At 51.5% G+C, this 25765-nt stretch overlaps 1 protein-coding gene across 1 annotated transcript; it reads left to right on the forward strand.

The window, feature by feature from the left end:
• Window positions 1–1626: 1626 nt before the first annotated feature.
• Window positions 1627–4575, forward strand: HMX1 (H6 family homeobox 1). Its single transcript, XM_074991710.1, has 2 exons — window positions 1627–1933; window positions 3986–4575. The coding sequence occupies exons 1-2, from the start codon at window positions 1627–1629 to the stop codon at window positions 4573–4575; spliced, it is 897 nt and encodes a 298-aa protein (XP_074847811.1).
• The last annotated feature ends 21190 nt before the right edge of the window (window positions 4576–25765 follow it).

The following is a 25765-nucleotide window of genomic DNA, read 5'->3' on the forward strand; positions in this document are numbered from 1 at the left end:
GGGGCGGGGCCCTCTGGTCAGTTTCAGCAGCCGGCCCTGAGCTGCCGCCTGGGGTCTCGTTGCTTACCCGAAGCTGCCGGGTCCGCTGTCTGAAATCGGCAGTTTCGGTTCCTCTGACACCTCGGCGCACCGAGTCCCCGGGTGAGAAGGGGAAGCCCCCACCGCCCGCCAGCTCCCTTTCCTCCCGGCGGGGGAGCGCAGCGCAGCGCAGCTTTCCCTGGGTACCCCGCTCCGGTTCTGGGCAAGTGGCCGCGGAAAGACGCGCCCCCGGGCCGCCGTGTGTACGTGAGGGACGGGAAATTGCAGCCTTGCTGGGACGCGGCGTGCTCAGGGCTAGGAGCGAAGGGTTCTCTGCTCCGAGGGGCACCGCCGGGCCTCCCGCCGGCCCAGAGACTTGCTGAAGCGCTCGGCGCGGTTGGGACCCAGCTGGGTTCGCTTCCCGCAGCGCTGGGCCGGGGCGGAGAGCTCCCGCTGACCGCCCGTCAGGCCTGCGGGGTCCACTGCCCAGCATGCTGGAGGCTACAAAGTAGGACCCCCACCAGAAGGGGCGAGGCTGGGAGAGGTGGGAGGGAGGCGCTGGGCCGGGGGGTGGGGGGGCATCCTGTCCATCCAGGTACGAGTCACTCTGTTTAACCTCCTCATCCCCCTACAAGCCCCAGCGGGGCGAGGGGTCACGGGCTGGAAACAGACCCTGCCTGTTCCACCGATCACACCTGGGTCGGGGAGGCGGATCCTTCCTCCCACAGCCCTGCTCAGCTGAGCCGAGCGCTCCGAGCTCTTCAGTGCAGCCGTCCTGGGTTCAGCTCTGCGGGGGAGGGGATCTGCTAAGAAATCCCCCGTCCCCACCCCAGGCCGGTGCAGACGGCTGCGGGAGGCTCAGGCAGAGGCACAGAGCTTGGACAGGGGCGCAGGAGGGTACCGGGGGACGGATGGTCCCCGGAGGGAGCAGGGCCTTGGTAACGCGCTCTCAGGCAAGTCTCGCGCCCCACTCATCCATCAGCCTCACTATTATTATTGCCAGGGTCCCCGGCCGGGAATTGGTTGGCTGGGCTGCCCGGTCTAGCCAATGGGAGGCCCGGGCTGCTGGCCTGGCCGGCCCCCTCAGCCAGGCGTTGGAGCCGGGCATTCCCGCTCGCCGCCTTTTGATTTGCTTCCCTAATTGACCTAAATAAAAAGCTCCTGAGTGACACGGCTCCTCCGTTCCCCGGGGCAGCGCGCCCGGCCCCGCGGAGCTCCGCGCGACGCCCTGGCCCCGCGTGTCCGGGGCGAAGCGCATCTGCCGCGCGGCGCCCCCCCCCTCGGAGGATGAGCCCCCGCTCGCGAAGCCCTTAGCTCGCCCGCGTGGCGTGTGCGTGTCCTTCTTCGGCGTCAGGCGCACAATCCGGCGCCGGCGAGGGGCTCCCCGCCTCTCCTCCGCTCCCCGCCGGCAGGGAAGGATGGCAGCCCGCGATCTGTAATGACTCCCCCGGGGAACCACCCCTCCGAGCCGGGAGCGCAGCCAGCGGGTCTCGCCGCGCAAGCGGGCGCTTGCTGGCGCGGGGCCTGAGCGCCCTGGAAACTGACCAGCGATCTCTCCAGCCAGCCTGCCCTGAGCGCCCGGCTCCGAGCCCCGGCGCTGGAGCCAGGATGCCGGACGAAGCCACCGAGAACATCAGCCCCGCCTCCGGCCGGGTCTCGTCGTTTTTCATCGAGAATTTGCTGGGCCCGGAGGGGAAGGAAAGCCGAGGGGAGAGGACGCAGGCGAGCGCGGAGGACGGCCACAAAGAGACGCGGCCGCCGAGCGGAATCGCCGGCAGCCATTGCGCTCAGCTGTGCTGCCGGGTCTCGCCGTTCGGGTTCGGGTTGGGCTCGGCGGGCTGCCCTGTCCGGGGCAGTACAATGGAGTGGTACAGGAGAGCCCACGCTCCGCTCCTCGGCTGCGCCAGTCCAGACAGTAAGTTCCCTTGCGGCTGGAGGCTGCAGCAGCCAGCTGGGGCCCGGCGTTGGGGAAGAGCAAAAGGCTGCTCAGCTGCTATGTCTGGGGGTACCCGGCCGCTTACAGAGGGAGCCGCTCTCCGGGCAGGCTGCGCCGTGACCCGGCAGACCTAGAGGGGGCTGGTCCCCAGGTAACGTCTTGAGCATCTCTCCCCTTCACTGCAGTATTTGCACGGTCGCCCCAAGAAATGGATTTCCCAGGGGGGTGCAGGCGTCCCTCGGGGCCCCAAAGAGAGAATGCAATGAAGGGCAAACTAGCACCCGGGCTTAGCCAGAGACCCAACTCACCTCTCCTTAAAATCCCTCCTCTCTCACTGGTGAGCCGTGGCGGGCGCGCTCTTTCTGGCCAGACCTTCCCCCCCAAATCGTAAGGATAGTGACCATTGCAACGTATCGCTGTAGGTCCAAGACATCCACCCCCGCCCCAGCCACGCACACACGCCTGTTCCCGGGGCGTCCCGCGGGCTGGCTTCTCTAAAGTCCCGATTTAAAAATACAGAATCACCTGGAGCGGGAACGGAGGAGCTGTGACTGTCAAAGAGCCCCCCTCGCACCCAAGGCCTGCCCCGGCCTGGTTTAAAGGCAGAGAACAACATCGGAGCAGATAGTTAAATTCCAGCGCAAGAACTGAGAGCTGAAAAAAGTTTACAGGCTGCTGAAAAAGACCGGCCCCTGCTAACGTGCCTGTGAGCTACAGACGGGCCGGTTAAATGCTCAGGTTTCCATGCCAGTGCCTGGCGTGAAAGATGAGCGGGTGCGGTCTGAGCAAGCCCCAGGAGGTGTGTTTAATCACACCTAGTCACTTGGTTCCAAACTTCACCTGCAAGCTGACGAGCTAAACCCTTTTCTATACCCAGGCCCCGTGCTAAAAACAGCCGCAACTGGCTAGTTTGATATTTTCATTCCCCCGACTCATTTCAGGAAGGGCGTTTGCCCAGCGCTCTTGTTATGTGTTGTTGAATACAGTCAATTGCGAAGTGGGAAATAACAGCTCAAGCTGCGAATGGCGGGGGGCGGGCGGTTCTTCTACCTTCACACTTATCAACATCACCACGGGTGCTTCAGAGAAGCCACTTTCCCTGTGCAGCCAGCGGTCCGCGCTGGAAGTCTGTGTTAGTTCTTGCCTTGGGGATCACTGTTTGCGTGGGGTTTTCACCCAATGGTTCTTAGCCGTGCAGCTGATTGGTTTGGACAGTGATCCTTTCTGAAGGGGAAATGCTTATCCGCGTGGTGTGCTGCGAAGGATCGGGCCCTGGAATATCGATGTGGGAAACTGGGGGAAGCATTGGAGCGGGAAGAAGAGGGAGCAGGAAAGCTCAGCTGCGCGGTGCCACCCCCTTCATCTCTCCTCTGTGCTCGCTTTGTTTGGGGCTGGGGGGTCCCGTCCCTTCGCGGCCGTTCGAATTCATGTGTAGGGGCGGATCAGCGTGGGGGCGCTTAAATGTAGCCGCATAAGGAATACGCCAGTCTCCTGTCGGCGTTACAGGAGCTAATACACCAGCGGAGTCTGGAGAGCAAGGCGTGTGTGTGTGCGTGTGTGTGTGAGAGAGAGAGAGAACAGGGCCCGGGGTGTGCTTGTGTGTGTGATCAAGGCCCTGTGTGTGTGTATGAGAGAGAGAGAGAAAGCAAGGCCCGGTGTGTGTGTGTGTGTGTGTGTGTGTGATCAAAACCCGGCGTGTGCGTGATCAAGGCCCGGTGTGTGTGCGCGCGTGCGTGCGTGCGTCTGTGTGTGTGCGTGAGCAAGGCCCGGTGTGTGTGTGGGTGTGTGTGTGTGATCAAAACCCGGCGTGTGCGTGATCAAGGCCCGGTGTGTGTGCGTGCGTGCCTGTGTGTGTGTGCGTGAGCAAGGCCCAGTGTGTGCGCGCGCGTGCGTGCGTGTGTGTGTGTGTGCGTGAGCAAGGCCCGGTGTGTGGGGGGGCGTGAACAGGGCCCCGCTGCGCCCACGTGTGCGTGTTCGTGCGCGTGGCTGGCTCCGGCAGACACAACCCGTGTCCCTCTCTCTCTCCCGCAGCCAGTGACCGCGAGTCCCCCGAGCTCTCCGAGGAGGCGCCCGCGGGCCGGCCGGGGGGCTGCAGGCGAGAGGCTGCCGAGCGGGGCTCGGCCGAGCGGAGGGAGGCGTTGGCGGGCGGCAGCGCCAGCCGCGAGGAGGAGGACCGAGCCGAGGAGCCGGACTCGGCGGAGCAGCGAGCCGCGGGCCGCAAGAAGAAAACCCGCACGGTGTTCAGCCGCAGCCAGGTCTTCCAGCTGGAGTCCACGTTCGACATGAAGCGCTACCTGAGCAGCTCGGAGCGCGCCGGCCTGGCGGCCTCGCTGCACCTCACCGAGACGCAGGTGAAGATCTGGTTCCAGAACCGCCGCAACAAGTGGAAAAGACAGCTGGCCGCGGACCTGGAGGCGGCCAACCTCTCCCAGGCCGCCCAGAGGCTGGTCAGGGTGCCCATCCTGTACCACGAGAACTCGCCCGCAAGTGCTTTAGGCTTCTCCTTGCCGCACGGGTCCCCTCCTCTGGTGGGGTTTTCCCACGCCGTCACCTACCCCCTGGCCTCCTTCCCCGCCGCCTCGGTCCCCTTTCTCAGATCGCAGATGACAGGACTGGTTTGAGGACAATCCACCTCTGCAAGGACCCTTCAACCCGACCCGCTTCAGCCCAGCCGCCCCCCACCCCCCAGATTTCCTATGCTCGCCTTTCTTCCTCGGATGCTTTTGAATTTTGAAACGTGCAATAAGCCTACTTTGAGGGTAACTGTTAAAAAACAAAAACAAAAACAAAACAAAGGAAAACAATCACCGCCCTGTCTGGCCCCGGGAGGGCTCTGCCTGTCACCTGCCCAAAGAAAATACAGTCGCGTGGGAGAGAATCTTCCCCCCCCCCCCCATTCCTTGCATATTAGCTGCGTACACCCGTGGGAACAACAACCCTTGGGATTCGGGTCGTTAAATCGACTTTCACCTCCCTTAATCTAAACGCTCCTTGCAGCGAACCCGGACGGTGGAGCCTTCGCTGAGCAGGAGACGAATGTAAAGGACTTTACCAGTTCTTTGATGACTGGGGCATCATTTACTGGATGGGGTAAGCGCCTTTTGGGGAACCCCAGACGGGGAGGGGAGAGGAAAGGGCTTCACAACCCAGCCCGGGGTCTTCCTTCTGGCGTGCCGCATCTCATCAAATTGCAAAGTTAAGGAGTCAAGTGGTGGGGATAGGGCAAGTTTTAAGAGAGGCACAGCTCATCGTTTAGGTACGCCCACGTTAACCCGGAGAGGAGGCTGAATTCGGACTTCTTTGGTCACTGGGCTGTGCTATTAGGAAAACACCAGGAAAACATTAGGGAAAAGTTCCGAACTGTCAGGGTGGTTAAACACTGGAATAAGTTACCTAGCGAGATTGTGGGATCTCCATCGCTGGAGATATTTAAGAGCAGATGAGATAAACATCAACCAGGGATGGTCCAGAAGGTGCTTGGTCCTGCCATTAGGACAAGGAACTGCAAGTCCCTTCCAGTTCTGGTGTTCTAGGATTCTATGATTTTATTCTTTGAAAACGCATTGAGGTTTAATTTTGATCTGGCTCACTCCAAACACCGTAGGAAAAAAAAAACATTTATTTACCGGCTATTCTCTGCCCAAAGGCCATTTCCCATAGTTTAATTATCACGTGGGTTAAAAAGTCTCGAAAGCCTGTGATAAAATTCCTGCGACGTCTAACAAATGCCTGGCCTTTCATTTGAACCCGTTCTGCAGAACAGCCTTAAGCTGCTTCGCTCAGAAGTAGTTTCTTCCCTTCAGAACAGGCTAATAACCTTAAACATACCGGCTTCACGTGGCAGGATGAGCAGAGGGTCTATTTACCCATCGCTTTGGTCTCCTGGTTAGTCTAAGCAAAACCCAGCACGGCTTTACTGTCCCTTACGGGATGCTGAGGATTCCGGCTAGTTTTGTGTAATTGACGAATTGTTGGCACTGGCAATTAGAATAAATCAGACGGCTGCAGCCTGGGAAATTGTAGCTTTAGTTACACAAGCGAAACTGTAACGTGATATTATATGAAGTATTATGCATGCCTAAGCTACCCCCGGCCCCCTTTAGGAGCTGTTTTATTTTTCTCTCTCTCTTCCTTGCTAAAATTAGTCCTGGGTCAATTATTATACCTCAGGGCTGGGATTCGGGGATTCCGGATGTGCTGAATTTCAGCGAGGGTGGGAGGGAAAGCTTTTGTAAAACTCCGTTTTGGGGAAAGGTCAAGCTTTCACCCCGTGTATTAGGGTATAATCAGATGTAATTTAATCTACCAGCTCGGAGCACTGTGCGGCTGTTCAGGGGAGCGCAGATCCTGGGTGAGTCTTGGAGCATACGTGTGTGGGTCTTTCCTCTGGAAAGAAAACGAGCTTATTTGTGGGCTTAAATGGTACGTCCGGGGAGCTCGCCTTATTCCTGGAGAGCCAATAGCAATGGAGTTGCAACGGAGAGTCATCTGTGCCACCAATGCCTTGGCCGGGCTATAACTTTTCCATATTTTGCTCTCGCCAGCCTAAAACATAACCCTCGGCGGCATCTTCCCCCCAATGAATTGAGAGCAGCTGGCAGCATGGAGGTTAATGGCAACCCGGTGTGTGAGACAACGGTAACTTTCCCTATTGTTCTTTTCCACCAGAGTCTGTCTAGCTTCATAGCTGCGGAAGCTCAAATCTCCGTACTTGGGAACTCCCTTGACTAGCTCAAAGAGATCCTCGCCAGTGTTTGTGGGTTTTGTTTTTGTTTGAGTTTTGGGGGTTTTATGTGAGTTGACCACTTGCGCGGAAATCTCCAGCCGCGTGTGTAAGAACGAATCTAAAACCCCGCTCTCGCTTCCAGAGGAGGGCAGCGGGCACTGGGAGCGGACGAGGTTTTGGGATGCAGTCGATCCTAAAACCTGTCGACAATCCTCCAGCTGGGAGCAACTCCAATCGGAATTGGCCTTGCTATTGGCTGGGGCAGGCCATTATGTCGGGGTGGGGGAGAATATTTATTGCCTATGCAATATGTGTTATTTCGCAATATTTGCTTTGGTTCCGTTCGAGACACAGGTTTAGATGGGAGAACCACGTGCAACTTCACAAACCGCTCAGTGTTCCCGACTGGAGTAAAATATGATTCACAATAATCATATCAGAGTAGATTAACCGTGTTCCTTAACCGCCTGCCACTGTCCACATGCCTTGTCTTTTGAGTAATGTACGAGACGATTACTACACTTCGGATTCTACTCCATAGTCTGGTCTTGAAGGCGGCCTAAATGATCGATCGGATTTTTTTTTTAAAGAAAAACGTGTTTTGACATTAGTTTGTTTTTAAACGACGTGCTGTTATATCAATAAACAGATTTTTTTTTCATACTCTGTATTTCCAGCTATGGTCATAGGAAAATATTAAAAGGTACAAGACGTGAATTCATGCCAGGGAAAGGGGTTTAGTATGCTTTGTTCTCTATCTCATTGCTTTCCCTTACTTCATTCAGAGTTTGCCAGTTTCAACACGCGCCCACTTCGGTTTCTTTACACTGGGAAATGTGACACAGAGCTGGCTGACAAGAGTCTACGGGGTTCAGAGAATCTAGAAACCAGGTGCAAACATCATCATATATTAATATTAATATAATATAAATCTCCCCTTCTCTACTTTAAATGTAAATTGATGTTGCAAGATTCTTACCCCAGGAAAACGCCATGGATTTAAAGCGAACTCTTGCAGCCTGTATTTTAATTGAACTACGCCTAACACGCTGTAGTTCTGCACGGAAAATTGGCCCTTCCTGACTTTCTGGACGTATGAGCAAGGTTATGTTTGTTTAGTAAGGGCTGCTGGTGCCATATAAAGACTAACGTTGCTAGCTAGTAGCTCAAAGCAACCTCAAAACACCTCTAAAGCAAACCCAGTGACACTACAGCTGCGTTAGTATGAAATATAACTCCTTGGCTGCTGGCGTTTCTTTATTGAACCGTGGTACAACAGCTTGGCTAGATGGCACTCCAGAGGCAAAGCTGCATCGTATCTTGTCACGTTGAACACAGCCCGGGCAAACTTGGGGTTGTTGGTTGCGACTCCGGAAAAGAAGCACTTAAACTCTCCGGAGCTGCCCGGAGCGAACCAAATCCGTGCTAGAACTGCCACAGCGAGGATCATTAATTACACTTGAGCTGAAAATGAGCAATAGCCTGGAAAGCATCTTGTTAAGCGATCGGTCCAGCAGATGCTATTGCTCACCGGCCTAAAATCTCTTACAGCTTTTTAATACGCCCCGGTATAAAACATTCATGCCGATCAATCCTCGATAAATCTGCTGCGTGCGTTGGCCCTGCCATACATTTCCATTGATTTTTTTATTGTACAGTGCATTGTCTTTGACTCGATTGTCTCCTTGCTCTGTGAGCCGGCAGGCCACTGGGGCTGTGCATCCTCCCACGCCACATCGATCACTGAAGAGGCGATTCACAGATTATGCAGCGCGCCACTTGCAGCGAGATATGGAAATCTTTACTTCTCGGGCCTACCGATTCAAAATCGTTGCCATACTGCGTTCAGGGCTCTCATATACCACCTTCCTCCCCTGCAGATAGCGCTTCTGGGCTCCTCTCCCTGCCCTTCACTGAGAACGCGTTTTAATATCCGCGTGCAGAAAAACGTTTCCCGCTATGAGGCCCTGACACTGGCCCTGCAGTGGTAAGCTTTTATCTCCCCCCCTTGCCAAATGGCTGGGAGACAGAGAGAGACGGTGTCTCCTACCACATGCTAATTGATTTGTTGGGGAATCCCCCTAGTAGGTTTAAGCTCGCTTGTCTCCTGTCTAAAAAGGATTCCAGGAAAGAGAGTCAGTCGATGGTTTTGAACTCCCAGGAGACGAGTGAGGGGAAGTGTTTAGAGTGGGCATTGAAGGACCGATTCTGCATTTCTTGAGTGCCCCGAATGCCTTCTAACTCGGCCAGAGAGATCAAACTCGGCGCCTCTCTTGGAGTTTCAAAAACATCCTACATAATTATACATGTATTTAGTAACTCTTGCGCTTTGTTCACTGCATTCCCACCTCCCTAGGGCGCCCACACAGATAGTTGTGTGCACCCACAAAGAACTGCAGACTTCTCTCATTTGCTCGAATATTTTCTCGTCTCCCTCCCTTCCTGACAGGGGATGTCAGGGTTGCCTTTGCTTCCCTCCGAATAGTTCAGTGAAAGTAGGGTCGGGACCCTCCTTGTAAGTTGTGTCTACTCTTGTTATTTGCAAGATCTAGCAAAACGCGCGACCACTTTGTCTTTCACTTAGCCTGAAGCGTGGGAATATTCTAGGACCGGAAAATGTTCAGAGACCATCCTGCGTCGGTAAGACACTGCAGACGGACAGAGACAGCAGTCTGTAGATTTCTATTTTTCTTGCCTTGGGAAGATTTGTGGAACAGAATTAGACAAGTTTCCAGCTGCTGTTGTAACAAACAGCCTCTTTTACTCTTCGCGGGAGCTCCTCTTCACTCCTGTACCTACAGTCAAGCGGGTGACATTCATAAAGTTGACTTTAAAGGGACCCAATCAAACTACAGAGCTGAATTTTGGGACTCTCACTCGAAGATGTGAGAAAATTGCAGGTTTTTTTGCAATTGAGTTCTCCTTTAGGAATAGCAGTGAACCTGCCCTTTCCTGGCCTATTTTTGCTGAAAATAGATCTAAAAATACTTAATCACAAGGAGAAAAATTGAAGAAAGTTACTTCATCGAGGTTATCTAGTTTCAAATGAAATTTGATGGCGGATACTTAGATTTAATGTAGGAGATTTGGGTTGTGCCACGCAAATAATTACGTACTGTGCGTGTGAAGTGATTTTTGTAATGAATTCCTAGGAATGTCCAGGATTTGGATGAAATTATTAGTTACTGGATATATCTATCGGATGGGAATTTGAGAAATGTTGTTTTAATGTGAAGAAAGTAGTCCCGTTCTTCTCTTCAAATACAGTCCCTGAAAGTAATGTCGTAGAGGTACAGGCCTTAAAGAGGCAATTTTGACAATAAAAAATAAAATACAGGGGTGGACCCTCCCCAAATAAACAAGAGAACAAACCCCCCAACAGGGCTCAATGTATAAAAGTAGTTGCTTTTAATCGAAAAGCTGGTACATAAACACTGGAGAGGAGAAACAATCTCCAGTGTATAGGAAAGGAATAGCTTGAGTTTTTTAATGCAAACCAATAATAAGGAATAACGAAGGCCCCTTTGAACAGGCGAAGCTGTGGAAGTAAAAAGCTTCGGAACTGACTGAGCAGCAGAAATCACAACTTCTAGAAGCTGATCCTTCTGGGGATTTTCTGGGTCCTCGTTCCAGCGCACGTGAGTGTAAGCGAAGGAACTGCGGGGTGCGTTTTAACCCACAGCGCCGCACGGGAAAATGTTCTGCCCGGGATTTTCACATGCTCCGGAAGAGCGTTTGACTCTGGCATGAGAGTCGCCCCGAATCACATCATCCCCCAAGTCCTCTAGACACCAACGCCTAAGAAAATGCGGCCAGACCAATACGTGGGGGGAACTTTCGGAACGCAGCTTTAGAAATACCGACATAGTCCCCCTGGATCATCTGAGTTCCTCCTTCCCACTTCCCCCACCTCTTACGAGTGGCACACACGTAACTGCCCGTGACTTGTCGAGTCCGGACCTAGACCAGGTTTTCTACATCTTCCTAACTACGTCTGTAAGGGGCTAATTTCCACAGTCTTTACTCAGGCAAAACTTGAAGTGAAATTTTGCTTTAAGGGCTAAGGGCCCCTAACTTGGTATGGATTTACCGCCTGGGTTCAAAAGAGGGGCCATCCCTTTAATTCTGAGGAGCTCTATGTTTTTGTTGCCTGTATGAGGCACTTGACTACTTTCATGGGCCGCCAGCTGCAACCAGCTCGTCAGTGGGATAAAACACTTTCCCTACAGCCGCTCAAAGGACGCGATATATCGTTGTCCAGCTTTCGCTCACCACGGATAGCGCAAAGCGGCAGCAGGACCTTTGCTGAGCATTCTGGGCACGATCCCGACACCCTTGAAATCAATAGTTAAACGCCCACTGATTTCTATGAAAGCAGGATCGGGACCCCCGTTGTAAGTTGTGCCTGCTCCTGTCAGCTGTAAAATAAAGCAAAACGCGGGACCACCTTGTCGTTCCTTGAGCCTGAACGCGCGACAGGTCGTTATATCCTTATTCTCTGTGTTTCCTCTGCTGGGGAAGGGGAACTTTGCACTGGTAGGTGAGTGTCAAACCGCTGACAGGTGCCAACATTTCGTTACGCTTCCCGAAATTCACCCAATTTCCTTCTCGCCCTCGTTGTTTTCTCTCTTTAAAACGATATTGATGGCGATGGGACGGGTACTGGATTACACCCGCGGGTAACAGCGTGCGTTGGACGCCTAACTCACAAGTGTGCATTGATGGATATTGGATATTGATCCATAAGGTTCCCCCGGAGTAAACTTCAAACCTTTCCTAGGCAACCCGACTGAGCTGCCCGTGACGGCACTAGCAAATTCCTCTGCGGCAGAGGCATGAACAGGAGGGCAAAAAGCAACCCAAATGTTCAGCCCAGTGAGCAGAGCTCTCGCCGGGGGAGGGTTTCCTCTCTCACCCATTGCTTCCCTTCTGTTTTAGGATGTCTCACCACGAATACCAGCCCCATTTTCTCTCCTCGCTCTCAGCCCACCCTCCCCCCCGCCCTTCCCGTGTTCTCTCCCTGAACGGAGATACACATCTCACAGAGCTGGAAGGATCTGAGGAGGTCAGTGGGTCCAGTCTCTCGCCCTCTTGGCGGGACTGTGCACCACCCCATTCCCCCCCACCAGATTCCTAAATAGCCCGCTTACGGATTGAGCTCACAACCTGGGGCTAGGCAGGCTAATGCGCAAACCACTGAGTTATCCTGAACGGAATGATTCAGCTCCTGCTTTTCCCACTAAACCCCCACCCCCACCCCCAAGTACACAAGAGATGTGCCGTTGGATGCAAGGGAGGCTAACGGAAGACTGGCGCTTTGCGGCCACTGGAAAAAACACAGCGCTCCTGCAGAGGAAAGCCTTGAAATATTGAGTCTACTTGTGAATCGGAGTTATCTGTCCCGCCAATGCCGTAAGCCCGCTCTTTCAGAGAGCCCTGGCGCCCTGAAAAGATGAAGGACGTTTCAAGATGCCCTTATTTTAATGGTCCAGTACAGCTGGGTGTTTAAGAACCTTCAGCAGTTCTATTACCAATCCCTATTGAGAGGGTAGGAATTTGCCCAGCTGGGGACAGAGTGAAAGGGTGTCTTTAAATCTGAACTGAGTTTGGAGAAATGCTAAAAACCCAACTAGCAACCCAACCAACCAACCAACCAACCAAAACAAAACAAAACAACCATCAACAAACCAACCAAAACAAAACAAACCACCAACCAACCAACCAGCCAAAACAAAACAACCAACCAATCAACCAACCAAAACAAAACAAACTACCAACCAACCAACCAACCAACCAAACCAAAACAACCAACCAAAATAAAAGCAACCAACCAACCAATCAAATCAAAACAACCAATGAACTAACCAACCAACCAAACAACTTTCCCCACAACACACGCACTAACCCTTTCACAATTCCCTCGCACAGCTCCACAACACACCTCATCCCTTTCATAACACAACACCCCCTTCCATTCACAGCCTACCCACACAGCCTCTGATCTCCCCACACCGCTCCAGAATATGAAATGGCTCATGAGGACCACTATCATCTTCAAATGTCCTTCCAAATGGAGCAGAAAATAGCCCATGCATTAAAATGCACCGGAAGCCACACACTGTTACACGAGGATTTTGCTTTCTGTCCTTAAAACACAGACCGGAAACCTGCAGACCTCCCTGGGACTTGAGGGTAGATTGAACCCACCCACCTCCGGAGGCAGCAAATGACCAAGTCTGGGGTTGCACGTTCCGGCCAAGAACTCTGGAGAACTCCTGCAGAGTAGGCTTGCTGCAAAGGGGCGCAGATTCATGAGAAGCAGCGTCATTCCAGGCTCTTCAGGTCCTGATTTACCTCCGGGAGAGGTGAACTCGGCCAGCTCTTCCCCGAGCTCACTTCTCACTTCGCTGCTATCCAGGAAACAATAAAGTTATGTTGATTGTGCTTAGGGGCTTCCATCAGAGATGGGCTCCAATCATCGGCTGCACATACCAGAACCCTATTCACTGCCCAGCAATATACTGGCCTTTGCTTTCTTTCGTGTCTTTCCTTCATTTCCCCTATACACACCCCTCTGCTTTCTTTCCTCTCCTCCTTTCGCCTTCTCCTTGTGCCCTCTGCCCTTCTGACTTCAACTCTGGCTCCTTCATTCTCATCTCCTACTCGCCTCTCCACTCCTTCCTCTGAGTTCCTCCATCGTCTCTCCATCCAGTCCATCTCGTTTTCCATATTAACCCCCTTCCCTCTGTCACCCTAGGTGCGTCTACACTTGCACTCTTCTTTTGAAAGAGGTATGCAAATGAGGTAAATAGAAAATGCAAACGAGGTATACATTTGCATATTTGCCCCCTCATTTTCATATTCTAATTTCAAAAGAGCTTCTTTCGAAAGAACAAGTCAGTGTAGATGCTGCTTTTTCGAAAGTAAACCCCATCTTCAAAAGAATCCTTCTTCCCATCAAATAAAGTGTAGACGCACCCTCTTCGTGGGTACCCTACCCCCTCGCTCAGCTCAGCTTTCCTCTCTCCCCCACACCGTCCATCCCACTTAGCTTTTTGTCTGTCTCTGTGACATCCCAATCTCTTTGCCGTCCACCGCATCCTTTGGGTACCACCTTTCTCCATTCGGCTTGCTGATTTTCTCTACCCGTGTCCCCTTCCTTCACCGTCTCTGACTTTTCTGACTCCTGTTCCTGGCTCCTGTTTTCACTTCTGCATCCTCCTTGTTTTACCAAAGCACCTAGGAGCCCTAGGCATGGTCCAAGATGGAGGCACCATGCAAACAGAAACAGCTCGCCTCTGCCACCAGGAACTCACAATTTAATACGAGATCACAGAAAAATACAGTCCTGTGGGGGAGAGGGTGGCACAAAGAAACAATGGGATGGGATGGACCAGCGCGATACGCATCTGACCAATAGATGCTGATCACAGCAGCAGCCTGACCACTGCCAATATTTTGTAGACATCAGGGACCAGGAGAGTTTTAAGGTGGGGGTTAAAGGAGGATAACGTTCATTTTGGAGTAACAGCCAGTCTGTTTACAGGGCGCTCCTCCCAAGCGTCGCCACTTTAAGAACTGGACAAAAGGGGCTGGTCTTTTGTGTGGACTGGCTGCAGCAGCTCACAACGCAGTAGCAAAGGAGAAATGACTGATAGGACACCAGCCGGCCTTGAATAAAAACAGTTTGTGTTTGATATGAGGGAGAAGGAGGAGCGAGTGGTTGAGGGGTTGGAAGAGACTGGCCAGGAAAACATCTACGTGCATCGTTCTGCAGCGAGTGGGGCAGGGTCATATTGCCCACAGTGGGGAAAGACCGCGAAGAAAGGTGAGCTCTGAAATGAGGAGATCCTGAACCTGGGTGGATGGAGATGTTACGCAGCAAAAAAACAAACCGCAATCGCAGAGGTTTAGATATAGCCTGGGAGTGAGGAACTAAGGACAGGCCCGAGCATCGGAATCATAGGGCTGAAAGACGCCTCATGAGGTCATCGAGTCCAGCCCCCTGCTGAAAGCCGGGCCAGCCCCAGCTAAGTCATCCCAGCCGGGACTCTGTCAAGCCGGGACCTACAAAGCCCTGGGGATGGAGCCCCCGCGCTCTCCAGGTAACCCATCCCAGTGCGCGCTCGTCCCTGACGCTCTCACCGCCGCTGACAGTCGGGCTTTACGGGCAGCAGCACAGGCTGGAGCCAAAGCAGCGCCTTCTACCAGCACCCGGAGATCGCACCGCCCACCGCAGAGAGCAGGCTGGGCTCTTCCCCCGGCCCCCGCCCGCCCGCGCTCTCCAGAGGGGGCTGGTCACAAACATGGACCCTGCTCGGCACTGCGAAGTAAAAAGCACCCGGGAGCCACTGGAAGGTCTCCACCTCCACACCCATTGCCCAGCCCCTCCGTCCTTCCCCCCGAGCTCGCCCTGGCCCCGCCCTGTTTCCTCTTTGGTCCCCCCACTGTCCTTCCATCGCCTCCTGCTCCCTTGTTCCTCCGCCTCCCTCCTCTCCCCTCCCCCCACAGCGCCTGTCCGCCTTGCCCCGCGCGCCCGGCCCGCCCGCTCTCCGCGCCCTGCTCGCGTCTCCCGCGTCCAGCCTCACCTTTCCCGCCCCCTCCCTCAGCCCCGGCACCGTCCCTCCTCCTGGCCCCTCCCCCGCCCCTTGCCGGCCAATCCGCGCCGCCTCTCCTGGCAGCCGCCCGGCCGGCGGTTCAGTGGCTGGGGCCGGGCGGGGCCAGCCGGAGGGTGCAGCGCGGTGGCGGCGGCGGGAGTCGGAGGAGCAGGAGCTGGAAGCGGGGGCCTTGGGGACAGGAGCCCAGTGAGCGCCAGGGCCACCCGGGTATAGACATTGGAGCCTCTCTGCGTCTCTGACATGCACTGCAAGACACTGCGCGCGCTGCACCTACTGCACTGCAGCCGCGCACACACTGCATCCACCCACCTCCTGTGCACTGCAACCACCCCCTTACTGTGCAATCCAACCACCCAGCTACTGTACCAACCCCCTTGCTGTGTGCTGCACCCACCCCCTTACTGCGCACTGCAACCATCCCCTCCTGAGCACTGCGCCACCCAGCTATTGCGCATTGCACCCATCCACCTACTGCAAGCTACGCACACCCTTTACTGCATGCACTGCACCCACCCCCTTACTGCACTCACCTACCTACTGGACATACTCCACCCACCCCTTACTGCACACTGCACCCACCTACTTACTGCGTGCACTCTGCTCCCACCCACCTACAGTGCACCCTGCACTCACCCACCTACTGTTCGTACTGCACCCACTCCTTACTGAACACACTGCATTCACAACACCTACTGCACACACACGGCACTCACCCAACCTACTGCACCCATATCTTGCTCCCACCCAACTACTGCATGCACACTGCTCCCACATACTGCACCCACCAGCCTACTGCATGCACACTGCACCCATCTCACCTACTGCAGACACACACACTGCATGCCTTCACTTACCATACACACACCTACACGTTGCACCCATCCCATGTACTGCACACACACATATAGTGTGTAACAGAGAGGAAGCCGTGCTAGTCTATACACTATCAAAACAAAAAGCAGCCAAGTAGCACTTTAAAGACTAGCAAAATAGTTTATTAGATGAGCTTTGGCGGGACAGACCCACTTCTTCAGACCAAGCTCAAACCTAATAAATGATTTTGCTAGTCTTTGAAGTGCTACTTGACTGCCCATAGTCTGTATGCTCCCACCTGCTGCACCCATAGTCCTAAACACACTGCTCCCCTCCACCTTCCGTGCCCAGCCTGTGGCCCATTGCACATCCCCATCCCCATGTGCACGCCGCCCCTACACAAGCCGCACGCACCTTCCCTACACAACCCTGCTGCATACTACACCTCTCCACCCGCCCCCACTGCTTTACCCACACTCACACACTGCATTCGTGTGCAGCCAGGGGCCTGCATGCCGCTGCCCGGCCGGATAACACGCTGCACACAAGACTCCCCTGCTACACTTTGCCTTGGTGATGAAGGTGGGATGGATAATTAGTCTCGCCCCCCCGCCCAGGCTTTCAGACCGTTTGTTCTGGGTACCCCGCCCCACTCCGGCCGCCTTCTGTCCCGCCCTTAGCCCTGGGGCAGCTCATTTCCCTCCCGGGCTCCCCATCCCGTCCCGGGCTGTCCTCGGGAGCGATTCGCCTTCGCACCTCTGGGGGTGCCCCCCTCCTTCCCCCTGGGGCTCCCGGCGGCTCTTGGGCCACCTCCGGGGCCCATCAGGACCCCAGCCGGACACGGGGGGGCGGGCGGGAGACTGCTGCGGCCGCGAAGGCTGCTGCTCCGCTTTGCCAGCACCCGCGGGGTCGCCGGAGACCCGCCGGCCGGCAGCGGAGGGGGCAGCGGGCCGGGCTGCCCCCAACCCCAGGCAGGAGGCACAGGCGGGGCCGCCGGGCGCGGCGGCGAGACGAAGAGCAGGAGCCTTTTCTGCAGGAGCCAGGTCGGCCCGCCGGAGTCCGCCTGCGGCCGCGAGCGCTCCCCGCGCAGCGCCGAGCGCCGGCCTCGGGGAAGCTCTGGTTCCAGATCCGCCGCAACGAGCTCCAGAGGCCAATGGCCGCGCGCTTGGGGAGCCCCGCTCCGGGCCCGGCCCGGCCCAGCAGCCCGGGGACCTGGTGCCCGCGGCGGCCTCGCCAGCCCTTCCCACCCTCCGGCGCCGCTCGCCTTCCCCTGCTCTGCCCGGCCGCCCCCTGCCTTTGCCCAAGCCGGGCGAGTGCTTCAGCCTCGTGGGGGGTGCGACCCCCCATCCTTCTGCGCCCCCACCCGCCCCGCTCTCACTCCCCCGCGCTGCCCGGTCCCGGAGCCCGCAGTGCCGCCGCCGCTGCTCGGATCCCTGCTCTCTGCGCTCCGCCGCAGCCGTGCAGCCTCAGCGCCCCGCGCGTCCCCGCCGCCCAAGCCTGTCTCGCACGTGGCTGCGATCGCCGCCTGGCTCTAGAGCCCTTCCCACGCGGCGAGCGCAGTGTGAGTGGTAGCCTCAGAAGTACCCGCCGGCCAAAGGCCAGGTCACTGCAGATCCCTTCAGACAGCGGCTCGGCTGCGCCCGGTCTGCCGCCGCCTTTCTCCGGCAGCTGAAAGGACGACCTGCCTCTGAACCACTCTCAAAACAGCAGAGGGTGTTTGCACCAGGGTCTTCTTTTTGCAGCGCCCGTTCTCTTGTTCGCAGAGATACCGCTGCTGAGAGCAAATGGGGCGTCAATTCTGGAGGCCGTTTACTTGCCATGATGCTCGGTCCTGTAACACAGGGAATCTCTCTCTCGCTGGTGTCCAGGCTGTGAGTACAGTGACCTCTAGACGGTACTGAAGTGCTTGGCCTGGTTACATTTCTGGAGGTTTCAGAGCCCCACCATAGAACTAGGTACTTTCCTGACACTAGACATTTGTTGAGATTTAGATTAAAATCTGGTTTAGGGGGAGTTTAAACTGGGTGGCTCTTTCAGTGTCTCCAGAGGGGGAAAAATATCAAGCTCTCTGTCATGTTTTTGTGTTAAGCCCTCGGAAATGCGGCAGGACATTTTTATCCGCTAATAATGAACCAATATTTTTATAAACGGCTAAACCGAATGACCGTATAGTGTTTTTAAACCCTCTATAAAAGGGCGGAAACAGTTCATTTCTATTATAAATATAAGTGCATGTCTTTTCCATACAGGGAATGTTAGGAGTGCAAAAGTACTATTTCTTAACGCATGGCGAATGGATTTTTTTAACATAAAGATCTCACGAAATACACTTGCGGAATTACTCAAATTCATTTCTTCCTCGGCATTAAATGTCAGGCGTCATTCAGGAGTTTGTCCTTTGCAGAGCCTGTGTGATCTGATAACTGAGATTTTTCTAAAACGACGGAGGAACTTAGAAGACCACTATTATTAGATCTATATTTAATTTACTGACTCAGCCAGGCGAAGACCTTAAATACGTGCTCAAACTACGGCAAATAGAAAGAGCTTAAAATGCCGACAGACAGTTTTCCAAAGCTGTTGAAATGACCATTCAGAGCTCAGAAGTGAACGGCTGGGTGAAACTGACAAGCACGCAGGGATGCTTGCGGCAGTGCGAGAGAAAACACTTTTTAGCCCAGCGCGGTCTTTCCCTTCTCTCTTTCTTGATCTCTCTCTCGCCAGTTCCTGCTTGCACAAGATGAGCGTCTGTGCAGTTACGTGCCCCAGCCCAAGTGTGAAATGGAAGCAGTGGTTTGTGATGAAAGAACTTGACTCAAGCATATAACTGGAAGAAAGTCCCACATCGATTTTTTTTTCAAACCAAGAAATTTTGTTAAATGTCGTTTGGTTTTACGCAGTGACAAAGTAAACGAAGTAAACGCAGGCTCAAATGAATCGCGGGGCCCAGTTTTGCTTAGTGGCTCTGGAGCGAAGGCGTGTTTCTGGCTTACTGCAATGGGAACATTGATTCTTCAAACGTGATTGCCAGTTACAGAAGCCAAGTCTTGGAAACCCTATCGCAGTTCATTATAATTGGAATAAGCCACGTTCCAAGAACCACGCCAGGGCTACACTGCAAATAATATTTTATGTATTATTACAGATAAGGGACAGGAGGCCATTCTGTTGATTCCGTCTTGTTTCATTCCATTGCAGCAAACGTATGTTCCAAGTTCAATCCAGTGGTACAAAAATTATGACTTGAGCTTCAATGGACAAACCTATTTTTTTTCTTTCACTATTTGTGTAGATATGTAGTCAAATAAATTAAAGATTTTTTTGACTCCTCAAATAACCTCTCTCCCCCACTGCAATATCCAAAGAGATTTGGCCATGGAGTTTAAAATAAGTGATGATGCCTTTATTCATATTTTTATATTATTACTACGGAATTGTGACTGTAAAAAGCAGCAGCTTAATAGGATGCCACAATTCTTTCAGGAGGTCACAACAATGATATTTTCAGCAGAAGTAAAGGATGTGAATGGAAGCATAACTGACTTTAATAATTTCCCTCAAAGTTGTTACAATAAATGTCTCTGAAACTGACAAAGGTAATAAATTAAACACTCCTTTCAGGTAATTAAGACCCACTTATTCCAATGCCCAATAAATAACTGGTTTATTAATATTCTCAGGTCAGATTCTGCTATCTATTATACCAGTGTGAATCTGGAATAACTATTCTTTTCAATAGAGTTATTCTGGATTCATATTAGTAGCTGAACAAACATCTCTCTCACTATTGTTAAAAGAATATATTTTATATATAAAAAGAAAGTGTCACACAGATCTTCAGTGTAATGTAGGTCCTATGTTATGCCCAAAATTGAGCAGCTTTCTTTATTCCAGAGGGGTAGCTGTGTTAGTCTGTATCCACAAAAACAGCAAGAAGTCTCATGGCACCTTATAGACTAACAGATTTTGAGAGCATAAGCTTTCATGGGCAAAGGCTCACTTTGTCAGATTCATCCTCAAAAATATATAAAAAAATAAAAATTAAAAAAAGTTTATGCTCCAAAAATCTGTTAGTCTATAAGGTGCCACAGGACTTTTTGTTTTTTTATTCCAGGCTTCTTTTTACAAAATTATGGAATATCTTTAAACATCTAAGAGTTGAAATGAATAGTACTTTTCTTAAGTATTATTTATGCTGTAACTGCAGTTATTTGGCTCAGTGGAAAACTACTGTCACTTATAATATACCTTATATAGAATACACCCAGTCCTCTATTTGCAAGGCATTTTTCTTTCAATGCATTTCAATTAAAAATAGCCAAGTACAGAATAGAAGGAAGGGTGGGATTTGCAAATAAACATGTAACTTTTTAAAAAGGTACACCTAATAAAACTGAGCTACTTTCTAATTTTAAATTAATTTTATTTGCAAGTGAAAATGGCTAGATACCCTGTGCTGAGGTGGTGACCATTCTTTTAAAATATCAGGCAGATCTCCAAGTAAAGGAAGAGCAAAATCACCCTCATCACTGACACAATGGCAACCCAATCTTAACAGAGAGAAGGTAGCATCCTACTGATTTTGAAGAAACTAATTTCTCAAGCATCCCAGTTCCCAGTTCCCAGTTCCATATTAGGCCTTAAAGAGTCGCCTGTGTTGCTAATGATGATATGAAAATCCAAATTTCTAAGCTTTACTATTTTGGATAATTAGAGGGAAGAAATCCACCTCCTGCACAGTACTCAACTGGGCTTGCCTACAGGGGGACATCCAGGAAAACTAATCCAAATGATCTGAGAGTTGCAAGTGGATTAGTTAAACTGCATTAAACTTCTTCTCGAATGCCTTCATTCAGAACTAAAATGTCTCTAATTCTGCTTATCTTAAATTACTTCCAAAGTGAATTAAACTAAACCAAACACACTAAACTCTTGTTTACCTGGTATTTTAGTAACCGGCACTCTCAAGCTCTGCAGCAAGCCTCCTGCTCCAAAAGGGGAAGGCTGGCAGCCAGAGGAGTAGGGGGTGCACTCCAGAGCCAGATGCAGCTCCTGCCACTGTGCTTCAACCCCTTCCCCCTCGAGCTGGATTCAGATCCCCCTGTGGTCCCACCCGTCACCCCCTCCACCCTCCTAGGGCCGGATGCAGCTCCCCGCATGGTGCCACCCTTTCCTCCCACTGTGGGGCTCTGCCTTGGAGGACTTTGCAGAGCCCTGAGGGTGGGATATGGCAGCTGTAAACCTGCCTCCTCCTGCCCAGGCCCATGCTCTAGCCCATGGTCATCCTACAACTGAGCACACAAGCAATTCCTGGCCCCCTGGCGGGGAGTGGGGCTGGGGACACGCCGCTCAGCGCTGTCTGTGAGTGCAGCCAAAAGGCTTCTCCGCATTCCTACCCAGTGCAAGTACTGAACTCTCTATTATACAGAATGTTTAATTATCTGTCAACCTCCTGGTCCCAGGGATCCCGGATATCAAAGAGTTCCTGTAATGGCCCTCTGAATAACCCAGATTTAAGGTGATTTAATTATCCTCTTCATGCTTCTAGATAATTCAGATTACTTTTCCTAGATGTCTCCACGTAGACAAACCCTAACCCTTGCCCCAGGTATCACTGGGTATGTACCATTGACTAATGGCTGCCACTGGTATCTGAAAGTTTGCTGTCAAAGTTTATCATAAAAAGGAAAAAAAAAAACAGTAAGAAGAAAATGGAAAGGAGAAAAAAATAACCCCCAGAGGCTTAGCTGGTGTGTCAGTTTGAACAGTGTTAGAAGAGATCATCTGCTGCCACAGAGAAGGCAGGTAAATTACAAAAGTGCCACAGAACAGCAGCAGTTATACCCCAGCATTGCTGTATAGCAAATCCACCCACTCCAGAGGCCAGAGTTAGGATGACAGAAAAATTGTCCCATCTGTTTAGCAGGGTCTACACAGTGGAGGTTACATCCACCTGAACTACCATGCCTGAGGTGTGAAAGGTTTTGCAACGTTGAGCTGTGTAGCACTAGGTTAAACTGAGTTTTAGGTGCAGACCAATCCCAAGGGAATTCTTTACAATACACTTGTCCATAATAACACCACCACCAGGTGCATTTTGTACTGCTGTTTATTATTTGTATTAGGATAATACTTGGAGCCCCTAAATGCAACTGGACTCCATTGTGTTAGGCACCCTACCTTCACATGTGTGTCCCTGCCCAGAAAATCTGATAGGCAAGTTCTGTGCTGCCTTGGTGTAGCTAAGCCAGTCCAACATTAGATTAAAAAGGCAGTTGAAATCCTTTTATTTGTCCAACTTCTGTTGGTGAGAGAGACAAGCTTTTGATTTTACACAGAGCAGATTTCTGGCTGGCATAAATCCACTGAAGTACATTGTTTTAAAACTGGTATAAGTGAGATCATCATCAGGTCTACTGCTTTTAATACTAATTTTCCTGCTCAGGGGTTACAGGTTGGGCCCATAGTCTTACAGCAAACTATTTATTTTTGGATTCGACTGGATGGACAGTGGCCTTAGCTGTCCACTGGAGTGGGGGAGTGAATAAAGCCTTCCATTCTCCCCCATAGTCTGTGAAAACTATGAAAACTGTGAAATAATAACAGTAATAATAAAATAAAACAACAGTGATATGATAACTTGACATGGGGCATGAAGCCTAGACATATACCTTTGTTCTACCAAGGGATCTTTAAGTTACCCCTGCACAGAAACTTGAGTGCAGTCACCCTAGTGGTTGCATCAGAGAAGTTACTGAAGTCTTCTACACATTTGGGCTCTAGCCAATCCGCTGGGGAGGATCACTGAAGAGTCCCTCAGTGTCTGAACCCATAGAAGGAGATTCTGTGGACGATGATCTTCACAGGTGAGTAGGATGGTGATCTTCCCTTTCTTTGCTCTTGCAGGTACAAATAGCTTTTTCAGCAATGTTATAGTAGCAGGAGAGGAACGCACACATTGCTGCCTCCGGGCCAGACAGCAAGATCACAGGCTTCGCACAGTCTTTATATAGTCACTTAAGGTGGGAAACCTTGAGGTGAGTAGCACTCTCATGCTGCAAAGGTGGGAAAAGCCTGTTTAGTCCAGTTTCTCAACTGCCACTGACGGTGAGTGTCCAAAAATGGGAAAATACCCAAGAAGGAGTCCCAAGGTTAATGGTTACAGACTTCCTGAAGTTATACACATAATCACTGCCTATCTTCATTAACATAACTAATAATGCAAATTGAGTAGCCATAACAAAACACCACAAAGCTAGAAAGAAATTGACAAGCTGGGGCCTTTGTGATTCCTGCACCTGGCTGTCTATGAGATGCCGACAGAACTAGTCTCTGCTAAAAATCCTGTTATTTCTGACCTCTTCTCTCTTCCTTTTGTGCCATGGCTTTGGATTACAAGATTCTTTGGGAAAGGACTGCTCCTGTGAATTTGTCTGACAACCTGCACAATGGGGCCCTGATCAATGCGAGACTTGTTGGTTCTACAGCATCATATAGAGTAACTTCATGTTCTTCCGTGGGGTTACTCCATTTTATTTTCCTAGAAATGAAATGAGAAACTGGCTTGTATTTTCACCATCATGTGAGGATCATTTTCATACTTCCAAGGTAAACACCCATTTACATCCAGCCAAGTTTAATTATGCTTAGGATAAATAAAATGAATTCAGCACAGAGTTAAAGCAGGATTGTTTCACATGAGGTCATAGTTTACTAACACCTTTATTTACATACACATACACTGACACAGAGTCACTTTCAGTATTTGGCCAGGAGTAACTCACCACAGCTGTGTAATACATTTTGTTCTGTTTTGGTCATTTCGTCTCAAAGGCCGTGTCTACACGATCCCCAAACTTCGAAATGGCCACGCAAATGGCCATTTTGAAGTTTACTAATGAAGCGCTGAAATGCATATTCAGCGCTTCATTAGCATGCGGGCGGCCGCGGCACTTCAAAATTGACGCGCCTCACCGCTGTGCGTCTCGTCCTGATGGGGCTCCTTTTCGAAAGGACCCCGCCTACTTCGATGTCCCCTTATTCCCATCAGCTCATGGAAATAAGGGGACTTCGAAGTAGGCGGAGTCCTTTCGAAAAGGATCCCCATCGGGACAAGCTGCGCGGCAGTGAGGCGCGTCAATTTCGAAGTGCCACTGCCGCCCGCGTGCTAATGAAGCGCTGAATATGCATTTCAGCGCTTCATTAGTAAACTTCAAAATGGCCATTTGCATGGCTATTTCGAAGTTTGGGGCTCGTGTAGATGTAGCCAAGGGGGTTTATTTTGGGGGACACATTGTTATGCCCACAGGGAGCTGTACTTCAAAAAAAACAAGTCTTATAACAATAAGCTGTGGTCTGTGGAATATAGTTGACATATGTTAGGTTCCCATGCAATTTTCCATGTCAGATCACACTGGCCATGCTAACAGGCCATAAGAAAATGTGACAACTGGAGATGAAAATGCACTCTGGCATGCACCAGTGTGATCACATAACCTTCAGATAACATGGAAGATAATGTGTCCCCACTGTGTTCCCAACCAATCAATAACACGGATCTCGTCCGTAATACCAAATTCAGAGGTGCTCACTAAGTGTTATCAGCAACTTGGACAAAAGTAGAACATGAAGGGAAGTCAGAAGTGCTAATAAAAAACACACGAAGGATCCAGCACAACCCTCGGCTGTATTACAAAATCAAAGGCGTTTGGACTCAATGTTACACTTATCCTATGGAGAACAAACAAAAGGTGGGATTGTGCAGACTCAGAATGCCAGTAGGTGTTGATCTGGTGTCACTGCAGAATCCTGGTGTAGTAATAAGAGGGGCTGACAATGGACGCCTGGTGCTCAAAGATTAGCTTGGCTTTATGCTAGCAAAGTATTGACTGTTGTTGAGGCCTTAGGTCTCATAACCGGCCTCCATTTTCAGGCTCTCTTATTACTACACCTGACTACTACATGGCAAAGCCATGGACCAATGCAGACAGTCCACACATGAGAGAGGCCTAAACCGTGGACCAATCCTACAGGCTGAATACCTGGCTCTCACTGAATTTAAAGTTAAGGATGACATGTAGGACTGGGCCCAGAGGGAAATAGCACCTTTGTTCTTACATATCTTCTCTTTCTCTGCATTTTTAGTGCTGCTCTGGAATGTGTTTGGAGGACGGCGGTGATCTGCGGGATATGCCCATACAGGGGAATTAGCAGAGTAAAGGAACCCTGTGTGGGCCACCTACATAATGTGTTGCAGAAGGAAGGAGAAGGTAGCCAACATGGGGATATGATTCCCTGTTCTCTGCTTGTGTTTGGGTAGGGTGGAGGATGGATGGAGCCCTAACTTTGCTACCCCAAGATGCTGCCCTGTTAGAGTTGCCAGCTGTGGCTGGACATATTCTTGGAAGTTTCATCAAGTGACTTTACCTTTAATTAAAGATTAATCTTCAATTTTCTAGAGACTCCAGGAAAATCCAGGAGGGCTGTCGACCAATGGCCAGTGCAGCTTAGCCAGTATGGAGTGGGAAGTGTTGGCTTCTCTTACCTGATGCTTGTGGCAAAGCCACAGCACAGTCTTCGAGTAAGATTAGGATCATGATCAGCCTTTGATTAGGATTAAGACCCACACTCAGTCCAACTGAAATGAGCAAACAG

This window comes from Carettochelys insculpta, chromosome 4 (genome assembly GCF_033958435.1).
Source record: "Carettochelys insculpta isolate YL-2023 chromosome 4, ASM3395843v1, whole genome shotgun sequence".
NCBI classification, from domain to species: domain Eukaryota; kingdom Metazoa; phylum Chordata; order Testudines; family Carettochelyidae; genus Carettochelys; species Carettochelys insculpta.